General features: G+C 33.7%; 1 protein-coding gene across 2 annotated transcripts; it reads right to left on the bottom strand.

Moving 5' to 3' along the window:
• Positions 1–2,489: 2,489 nt before the first annotated feature.
• Positions 2,490–8,721, bottom strand: LOC107831506 (uncharacterized). Of its 2 annotated transcripts, none has more exons than XM_075226573.1 (7): positions 8,415–8,721; positions 6,275–6,662; positions 6,090–6,167; positions 4,513–4,611; positions 3,438–3,630; positions 2,918–3,340; positions 2,490–2,813 (listed from the first exon to the last, which is right to left on the bottom strand). In XM_075226573.1, exons 2-7 carry the CDS (start codon positions 6,629–6,631, stop codon positions 2,662–2,664), a joined length of 1,302 nt encoding a protein of 433 aa, XP_075082674.1. In that variant the 5' UTR covers positions 6,632–6,662; positions 8,415–8,721; the 3' UTR covers positions 2,490–2,661. The 2 variants fall into 2 exon arrangements, with proteins under 2 accessions (XP_075082674.1, XP_075082673.1); XM_075226572.1 differs by having other exon boundaries at positions 2,490–2,819; positions 2,922–3,340.
• Between the last annotated feature and the right edge of the window lie 1,713 nt (positions 8,722–10,434).

Genomic DNA, 10,434 nt, shown 5'->3' with positions numbered 1-10,434 from the left:
AGCCCATATTTATTACGACCAACTAAATATTTGATGAATATGCACCCTTATCAGCTCAATCCTTTGTGCATCTTACTTTTACTTCTGATTTGTAGGCTAAATGACTTTCTGAACACTCATATCAGTTAACTTTTTCTTCTTAATTAGGAGCCGTAATTCTCTAATGGGATTTCATTGTAATTAATAATTTATATAGTTCATTATAAAAATGATAATTTTGTACCAAACTTATTTATGTTCAGGGCTATGGTTTGTGATAATAATACTATTGGGTATTTATGATAGTTTTTAGAACTTGTGGGTATAAGTCATGTTTCATATTTTTTCAAATAAAAAGTGAAATATGTTTTGAAAAATCATGTCCAAACATATTTTCATCTTCAAATCAAACTTCACCCAAATCAAATTTTTCAAAACAAATTTAGAAATTTATGGCCAAACGCTAGCTAAGTCACTTCCAACCCTGCATTAATTTTGTTACTAATTATTTTCAAAACACGACCCTTCAAATATTTTGGTTTTTAGTTGTATATAAGTAAAAGAAAACACCACCCCCGTCCAAATTAAGTGGACCCAATAGCCAATTGCATCACTGGTGACTTTTTAACGAAAGACAACAAAAGGCGTAAAGTGAAAAGAGAGCTTGTCAAGACTTCCACACTTCGTATATGCTATTTGGGATTATTAAAATCCGTTTATTTTGAAAAGTATTTTTTTTTAGTAATAACTCGTTTGTGAGCCCCTTTAGATTGGTTTATTTTAAATACTTTTAAATTAAAATAGCTTTTAAATTATTTTGTAGTGTTTGGAGAAAGTAAAAAAATACTTTTAAACACTTATTTTTAAGTTAAAATGACAAAAATATTCCTAACTTATGGCTTATGCTAAAAAGTCACTTAAAATAAACTTATCCAAACGGGCTTTATGTTTGGCAAATTAATTTGAAAAGCACTTATGAGTAGCAAGTAGTATTTGGCAGAGCTTTTAAAAATTGCTCCTAAATGTTATTCTAAAAAGTATTTTTCAGTTAAATGCTTTTGGGGAGAAGTTATTTTTTTCTGCTTTTTAGAACTATTTCTGTTTCTGCTCAAAAGTACTTTTTTTCTTCAAAAAACTTGGCCAAACACTTCAACTTTAAAAAAAAATCATTTTTCTTGAAAAAAATGCTTTTGACGTTGGAGAAGCTGGGCCAAACAGGCTAATAAAAGGTGCAAAGTTGTTTTAAGTGAAATTGTGGTTAATATATTTTTACTTTAAACTTGAGGGTGTTCCTCACTGAGGCAACTCAAAAAATCTCTGGAAAAAGTGGAAAGAAAAAAAAAACAAAAAAGATAGATTTTGGGAGGATGAATTACGAGTTCGGCCGAACCCAGTAGCTTTGGTTCAAACCCTATATTTGTTAGATGAAATTCATTAAATATGTACAAATTATTAATTTAAAACTCAACAACTTAAAAATGATTAGAATCCCGAACTCATAAGCTTCAAATCCTAACTCTGCCTCTGAGTCCAAAAGTTATAAAAAAAATAAAGGAAAAGACCAAAAAGTAGTTTGGATAAGTACTAGGAGTAATTATTTATGCTAACTTGAGTTTGAATATTGACCTTTAATGGTAAGACCTTTGTTTTAAAAGGCGTTTTTGGGGCGAGCCCCGGGCCGAGGCGTACCAAAAACGCCCCGGGGCGATGGTGTGGGGCGAAAGTCTCAAGAGGCGTACGCCCCGCAATTTGGGACGTACGCCTCGCAATTTGGGGCGTACGCCCGGGCGTTCGGGACGTACGCCCGGACGTTTAGGGCGTACGCCCGGACGTTCGGGGCGCGTTTTTTTAGTAAGGAGTAAGCCCGAGAGACTTTTTTAAATTAAAACAAAATTTGTTGAATTAGTCCTTCATATAATACCCAAATTCTCAAAAGTGAGTTTGGTAATTACTCAAAAGGTTTAAAAAAGAACTCAAAAATATTAAATTTAAAAGTAAAGACCTTTTTATTGATTTAAGCCATAATTCATAATTTTTCCAAATTTTTATCTTATCTGCTATTCTGCTAATATCTCCCAAAAGCATTGAATATTTAATTTTTTTTACAAATACAAAGAGAACTACATTTTTCTTCATAGCAGCAAATTCAAAGTTCAAATTGCAGGTTAATCATCCTTTTTGTTCCTCCATATAGAAAATTTTATTCTTTTAGACTCAAATTACTTGTGCTTGTAAGTAACGTATAATATATTGTTTTGATTAGTTTTTTGTGTGGATGGAGCACACATATATATAGTTTTCTTCAGTTTTTATGCAATTTTACCTGTTTATAAATATTAATTGTCATTATATTATTTTATAAAATATTAAAAATTAAATACCTATGGGGCGTACGCCCCGCGCCTCGGGGCTTACTCCCCGCTGAGACATATGTAAAGCGCCCCGCCTTACGCCCACGCCTTTTAAAACACTAGGTAAGACAACTAAATTACAACAGTTAGCTAATGCGATTTGAAAATCACATCCATGAACTATGCACTACGGAAATCAGCTGTACATATTTAGAATGAGTATTTTCATTTCCCAATTTAGTACTACTCCCCTAATTGTATTTCTTCTTGTTTCTTGGGAAACAACTATATTGGGACCTCAACAGCACAGACATATCAAAAATAAACAGACTTAACTTGATCTTTTACTGAAATTTTCAGTCCAAACAAAGACGGAGTATATAAGAGTGCCCAAGACGAATGAAATAAGCATTGTAGACAAAGCGTACACATACGCCCTCCATGGATACTTACTTTCTCTCATTGCATGAAATTCAGCTGCGTCTTAACCTATACCAAAATTAGAATAAGCATTGACAATTAATTAATATTCTAAAAGGAAAAATATCTCAGTTTCAAGAGGCTATGCTAATAGTATAGAGGACTACTCACTGCTTTCTTCAAGGTGGCTAGTGCTGCCATGACACAAGCTGCTAATACATTGGCAATCAAAGTCCCGAAAGGTACCCATTTGAGAAAGCCTGATTTTCCTAAACCGCGTCCATTCAGTCGTGCTAAGAACCACCTGATCCACACCCCAAATGGACCAACTATGCATGCCAGCCACAACTGCGCTTTTGTGCTGCCACTGCTGAATTTAGTTACCTCCAGTCCTATACTCATACCCCAAAGCAGAAGTAGAATGCATAGCAGAAAGAGAATAACTAGTACATGGCGCTTGTAGCTATCTACTCTCCAATGGTAGTCGGTGCCACAGTTTAATGAATTCATAGTGGCTCTTCTGTGGAGCCAACGGACACCTTTGGCAGTCTCAACCCCAAATATGAATGAGTAGGCAACTAGAAATAAACCTACGAGAATTCATAGCATATCAATAATAATAAGTTAAAAAAAGGAAACAGTGCTTCCTCTAATAGGGGAGTTAAGTTAATTAAAGGGAAAAAATACCTATGAGATAGCCAAGGACTACAAAAACCCACTGGCCTTCAACACTAAGATCGAGCATTTTCTGGTTCCAACCACTAAAAGTTGTAAGGCTTCCTAAAAAACCAGTCGACAATCCAATGGCCAGTGAAGTTGAAAATCTGGAAATGTCCTCTTTAAAGACCGCACCAAACCAACCCATCAAGAACGAACCGACCTTTAGCAGCCAAAAGAAAATTGTATGAGGTCAATATAACAAAATACAATTCTGGTTTGAGCTTTTATTAACTCACGACCTTGCTGATCAAGGACATATGGAATTTCAGTTATATATGAATATTCACATATGAAAACTACAAGAACTGAATATAGTACTAACTATGTCTTTCACAATGTCTTATTCTGCATTGTATAAAAGGAGGGCCGTACTTTTAATGAAATTTTATACAAAAGTATAGTCCTCCTTCATATAGTATAGATTTCATGCATCATACTAGCTACATTTCATTATAATGTAAAGGGTAGGAGTCCTTTCTCACATAAGACACTCATGCCATCAAACCTTTCCTCCCAATTTGTACAGTTTTTTCTTTGTTTTATAAAATCCAAGTTTAGAATGGGGTGGTAACCCTGAAAACGTTATCCAGCAAGCTTGATAACAGTCCTATGAACATTACTAATATACTTTGCAAAGCGTAAAAAATCTATCAAAATAAGTGTCAGATTTGTCAAGCTTCATTCTATTCCAGAGCAGAATCTGTTTGATGATATCACTATGCTAAAAGCAAATGCATCAAGGATTCAACAAATCGCTGAGCACCCCTCCAACTTACACTCCGCTTATAGAAATGAACTTATTTCACAACTCCTTCCGATAACAATTTCTCATAGCTTAAAGAGAAGTCAGAACAACATGAGAACCAGGAAATTCACTTTGGCATTGCTGTATTACAGCAAGTGCAGTTTTTTCATCTCTTTCAATACAGATAAATTTTCGTGCTTTTAACTAAATCTTGTCGATTGGGATAGCCGTATATATTTGCCTACTGCATAAAGCAGATAAACAAGTACATAAAAAAGAAGAGAAAGAATGGTATACCATGTTAGAAGGCAGGTCCAGATACATATAACTGTGGTCACTTGTGGCACCAACTATTCTTGGCCCGAACAATATTTGGAGACCATACCTCAACAAAACCTGCAGACAATTACATAATCAGATCCCTGTAAAGTTATATTGCCATCTGGTGCTATTTTGCAATTTTCTAAAACTGTACAAGCTGATTCTAGCATTCCAAGCAAACACAAAAATATCATCATACAGAAAGCGAACACAACAAGCGGTCTAAATAGCTATAGGCTTAAGAGTTTTGTTAGGTACTGAATCCTCCCTACCTTTCATTGCGTAAACTCGTTACTTTGAGTTCCTGCAAAAGACAAAACTAAGTACTATGGAATAATAATCCTACTGTTAAAACCAAAGCAAAAAGTTTCCACACTTTAAATGCCTCAAGCTTACAGAGCAGCAGACATAAAATAGGATATTGTTAGTCAAATGAACACTAACTTGTCCAAGAATCAGATTCCAGCAATGAAAAGAAGCCAGCCGTTAAGTAAATGAAGGCATCTTCAACAAACAAAAGCAACTCAAACCACCCTATCATACCTCCATGTTGGTAATACAAATTTTGTCTCAGAAAAAATGAATACAAGAAAGAAATTCACTTAGACCAATAGAATATACAAGAAGCTTTCCGGAAACAATTTACTAAACAACAACAACAAAATAAGCTGACCTTACCCCTACCTTGTGAAGGTAGAGAGGCTCTTTCCGATAGACCCCTCGGCTCAAGGAAAGATGAAAAAGAAACAGTAGCAGCAACTAGTAACAACAGTAAGATCAATGGCGGATCCACGTATAGAAGAATGGGTGCTTGCTTATGAGTCCACATAGTTATAAGTATTGATTATTTAATACTATATGATACAAATTGTTCATTAAGCACCCATAGCATTGGAAAGACGTCTAGTGCATTGGGTTTAGAAGGATTGACATATGGGTGCTAAAATACCTCGAAATGGAATGGCTTAGTAATAATCTTTTCATTTGGAACTTTTGGCTTATTTAATTTGTTTATGTGCATTTCCTAACTGATATTTCAATTATTCACAAGATTTATTTTTTGCTAAAATAAAACAAAAAAGTTGATGAATTTGCCTTTTAAATGTAAAGTGACAACCCCTTCTTTAGGCTGGTTCTCCTCTCATTTCACATGTTGTGATTCATGGCTGAGGCAGACTCACACGAAGAATGCTGATTGTCGGAGCACCCATTGACTTGAAATTCTGAATCCGCCACTGAGTAAGATAATAGGATAACTGAAGCGAAAGAAATAACAGGAAGTAAAAGCAAACTACGAATAAGGAAATACAAGAAGACAACAATTTACTAAAGAATAACACCGCAAAAGCATAGGAAATTATTCCGAAGAGCAGTAAGAAACTACTGCTTAAGTTCAAATGCAGATGAAACATAAAGCAGAAGCACAGGACAATGACAAAGTAGCGCACTTCCTTTTCAAGTTGAGAAGTAAGAAATGCAGTATGCAAAAGTAAAACAATAGATGACAAAGTAATTTTTTAGTGGACTCAAAAATAAAACATAGTGTACATTACCCCCAGTATTCCAAATACAGCTTGGAACAAGAGGCATGAAGTATACTCCAAAACCCATGGCACCTCTGTTTTTTCATCCTGCACGGAGATCACTTTTTGTCAGAACAACTTTTACTAGAGATACTACGTGTTACATACAATTTAATCAACAATTATAAAATGTGAGAAAGGATCTTGAAACTCACATTCTCTTTACGCTCGGGTAATTTTGAGGGGGATACTGGAGCAAGACTAGTCATAGCATTGGGATCACGAGACCATTCCTCTGAAATGGGTACAACCACTCCATGTTCTGGTGCATTTTCATCAATTAATCTCAGCCTACCACTCCCACTGTACCTATTGCTTTGAAGCTCTCGATCCCTGATATCTCCTGCTTCTGATACAGATTCGATTTCATCATCATCATCATCATCATCATTCAGCCTCTTACGAAGAGAAAACGACAAACTCAAAGAACGCCTCCTGAGAGAAGAAGCGGCACTGCTTGTGCGAGATGATCCAATTTTTCTGAGCTCAGAATCCTTATTCTCACAATCCATGATATATCCTTCTTCACTGGAACTTCATTCTCTATTGAAGAAGAAAAAACTTTTATAAACTGTCAAGTTGTTAAGATGACAATGCAATTGGTTGCATAAATAAATGTCTCATAGCCAACTACTCCATCTGTGGAAGCTTACAAATAGCATGAAACAAGTGATGCTACCTACTTAAAATATAAGTACGCTGTCAAACTATGAAATAAAGTAGAATATGGCTAGCAATGAGAAAGAAAAAAACTTAATGATCAAGACAGTTGGAAAAAAATTCATTCAATCATGAAAACCGTCCAGATAGTTGATCTTTTGCTAAATTTTTACATAATTAATGATCCAGATCACTTTCTGAATATTTCCCCAACAAAACTATAAATAAACCAGAGGAGATCAAAGTTGACAAGGGAACTGAAGAAAATTAGAAAAGAATAAAATAGTATAAAAAGATCAAGACCTTATAGAAAAACTTGTGCAGTAACAATTTAATGTAGAGTACAAGTCTATTCCTCCAAGAAGCAACAAAGTGCACTTTTAATTGGGTCAGCTATAACTTCAACCTTGACTGCTCAAAAACGAATTTTGCTTTGTTTTACTTTACCTAAAGAACATCTTCACATGGTTATTGTCAAAAAAGATGTCTTGTTGTAATACATAACCATGTGCAATAGGTACTCTTCCCAAATAAATTTATCATATTCCATCTATTTGAACTTTGAAGCATTTCTAATTTCAATGTCACTAACATGAATCTAATCCCACCTACCTATTTCTGAGGAAGGCTATAATAGAACTTGATTAGGAAGAACTTTCAACTTAAGTTGGCACTTCCTTTAGTTGTTTCAAGAGTAAAAATCAAATAAAATAGCAAAACTTACAATAAAGCTAGAAAGAAATAATTTATTAACTTAATTATTTGACATTAGTAAATTTTTCCAGGGAAAAGAATGTAAGAAGAAGTCATTTCGGGCCTTGCAATGATTTGTTACCATTATTTTTTAACAACTCAGGCACCCATGCAACAAAAACACGGTTCATGTACAAATTAAGTGGATCCAGTGGCCAATTGCATGGTTGGTGGTTTTTTAAAAGGAAGACAAAAAGCCAATGAGTGAAGAGAGATCTTGTACAGCCAATTACATCTCCCACATAACCGTATAAAAAGGTAAAAAAGTAAGATTGTTGATACTATTGAACTATGTCCTCCACTAACACAACCACCTACGAAAAGGGAAAAAATAAAGCAAACTTGAAAGCCAGCGGTACTAACTCTTTATCTTCATGGGAATTGAACCATTCATTATGTCTCTATAGGAAAATAGACTCTTAGATTCACTTTCAGGGGGCAACTGTTAATCTTAGTTTACAGTTTACATTGAGAATGGACATTTCATTGTTTAAGAAAAGTAAGATAAACATAATTAACTCAAACACAAAGAGAGAAAACTAACATCCTAAGTTCCATTCTTTTTGCTAAACAACAAATTTTTGTTTTAACATTTTTTGGTGATGATGCTAGTGTCCGGATCAGTTTAGGGCACCTCGACTGTTCCAAAGACTAATTGCTACCTCCTAGCAACCGCTATCTTTACTTACTACCAACACATAATTCTGCCCACCTAATGTTTTTTATTCAAAGATTACTAGGCCAATGAATTAAAGAAAAAAATTACAGCTTACCGTTTATCTCGGATAGTTTCTAAATATCTAAATCAGAAGGATAATTAATATGTGTAGCGGCCCGCAAAAACTATGAATACAGATAGCGAGAGAGAGAAAGAGAGAGTACCATGGATAGAAGAAGTATGAATAGGTAGAGCCCTTCAGTGAATCATCAATCTGAATAGTGATTGAAAATTTTGAAAACATCCAAACCCAAAAAACCTCTTTGAAAAAGAGATTTGGGGGGATGAGAGATTGTTAGATAAACACGCTTTTACCCTTTTCCCATCGAAATGGGGAAGGATGAGAGATTGAGCATTGATGGTGCGGTATGTGGTGATTGAAAGAAGGGTTGTTAGCCTCTGCTTTTGATTTTGATAGAGAAAATAGACAGTTTCCTCTTCCTCACGTAAGTGAGTTGACCATCACACACTTTAATGCACAAAATCATTTTGGCTTTTTGTTGAAAGGTGCTCGATGTTTTTCTTTTCTCTTTTCTTTTTCCACATTATTAGGATTTACTATTTAAATAGAAGAAAATAATCCTACAATCTCTTGTATTTTGTTTATCAATATCATGCACATCTTACCCAATCTCGTATAGAAAGAGTCATATAACCAAAAAATAATTCTAATAGGCATTAAAATCTTCTCCGCATAAAGAAGGGTACTTAATGTTGGATTGTCAAAGTTTAACGAAAAATTTCCTATTACCCGTTATAATTTAAGTAAAAAAGAGTGATTTTGTACGATATCCTAAGTCATTGTTTACTCTTCATGTAAACAGAATCATATAACTAGAAAATATTTACATGAGCCACAAAATCGTTATGTTTTCAAGTTTTGGTACCCAAACCTTTTAGTCAGTTAACGCAAATCCAAGATGAGTTGAATCTGGACCTCCCATTTTTGGGTTCCACAATTGACGAAGTTGGAGCTTAGGTTATGAAACTTGACACTTATTACTGCACGTAATTTTATCATCTTGTGGTACCAGAGAAATCGTAAATCACATACAATCAAATTTTATATAACAACCGTGTTTATCTGAATTTTTTTTGTCTGTATAGCGGTTGGCTATTCCTATATTATCATTTGATTTTCAGATTTTATTTGGTTGTTAAAGACAAAAATCACCCAAAAATTACTTTTTTAAGTTTTTATATTATGGAAGATTAAAAAATATATGAACTTAAAATCTCAAAAATGGAAAAAGTCGCCAACTTTCATCTTTCAATTTCTCATGTTCCAAGTTCACAAGAGTTTTTGACATTCCAAATTCTTTGTTGGAACTTACAAAATTTACCAAATTTTATGTCTCCAATATAATATAATTTTTATAAAATAATAGAAACATATAAAAAAGAGTAAGAATGTTATAGAGAGATATTTTATAAGAAGTTATAATGGTTTTTGTAGTTATAGGTAAAATGTAATATAAATAATTAGTTTCAAAGGAAAATTACATGCTACATTGAAATGTTGTTACGTAGAGTAACTGTTATAAAGAGGTCTGAGTGTACCCCTTCCGTTTCAACTTATGGGCGATGTTTAATTGGATAGAGCATTTAAGAAACTTTCTTTTTTAGCTTATCGTCTTATTCATGCCATGCATTTATGTGGCTAGAAAAACATGTCAATAAGGGTAATTAGAAATGTTAAAATTAAATTATATCAATAAAAATGTGTCATATTCCTTATACCTCCCTCTTCTCAACGAAAACTAGGGCAAACATGCATTTTGTTACTTTAAGATAATTACATTTCTAACCGTGAATTGGAAAACCTATCTGGATCAACGGGCAATTAGAAATGCAGAATATAACAATGTATGAATATAAAGATTAGCAATGTTGGGATGTTTCATTTGTTGTAATAATAACTATATGCAATGTTTGGATTTAACATAGTTTTTATTTATTCTTTAACTAAAAAGATACTCATTGCATGATTATTTTTGTCACTTTCTAATTCCCATATAACTTATGCAGGTATTAATTTTGTAAAAAAAAAAAGAAGAAGAAGAAGAAGGAGGAGGTCGGACCCAAACATTGTATTAGAAATATAAAATTTTAGGTGGAAATTATTTTTTCCACTACTCCAAACCAGACGTGAATCTCTTAGCTTACTACATATTAAATACATTA

Source organism: Nicotiana tabacum, chromosome 12, assembly GCF_000715075.1.
Source record: "Nicotiana tabacum cultivar K326 chromosome 12, ASM71507v2, whole genome shotgun sequence".
Classification (NCBI taxonomy): domain Eukaryota; kingdom Viridiplantae; phylum Streptophyta; class Magnoliopsida; order Solanales; family Solanaceae; genus Nicotiana; species Nicotiana tabacum.
Note: the sequence above shows the minus strand (reverse complement) of the source record. Positions and strands in the feature narration are given on the sequence as shown.

What these genes read in the sequence shown, in the direction of transcription:
- LOC107831506 (XM_075226573.1), bottom strand. Translation starts at nt 6,631, where the DNA reads ATGGATTGTGAGAATAAGGATTCTGAGCTCAGAAAAATTGGATCATCT. An exon ending in TACCCGAGCGTAAAGAGAAT is followed by an intron (nt 6,168 to 6,274) that starts GTGAGTTTCAAG and finishes ATCTCCGTGCAG; the next exon opens with GATGAAAAAACAGAGGTGCC. An exon ending in CACCTTGAAGAAAGCAGTGA is followed by an intron (nt 2,814 to 2,917) that starts GTAGTCCTCTAT and finishes GTATAGGTTAAG; the next exon opens with ACGCAGCTGAATTTCATGCA.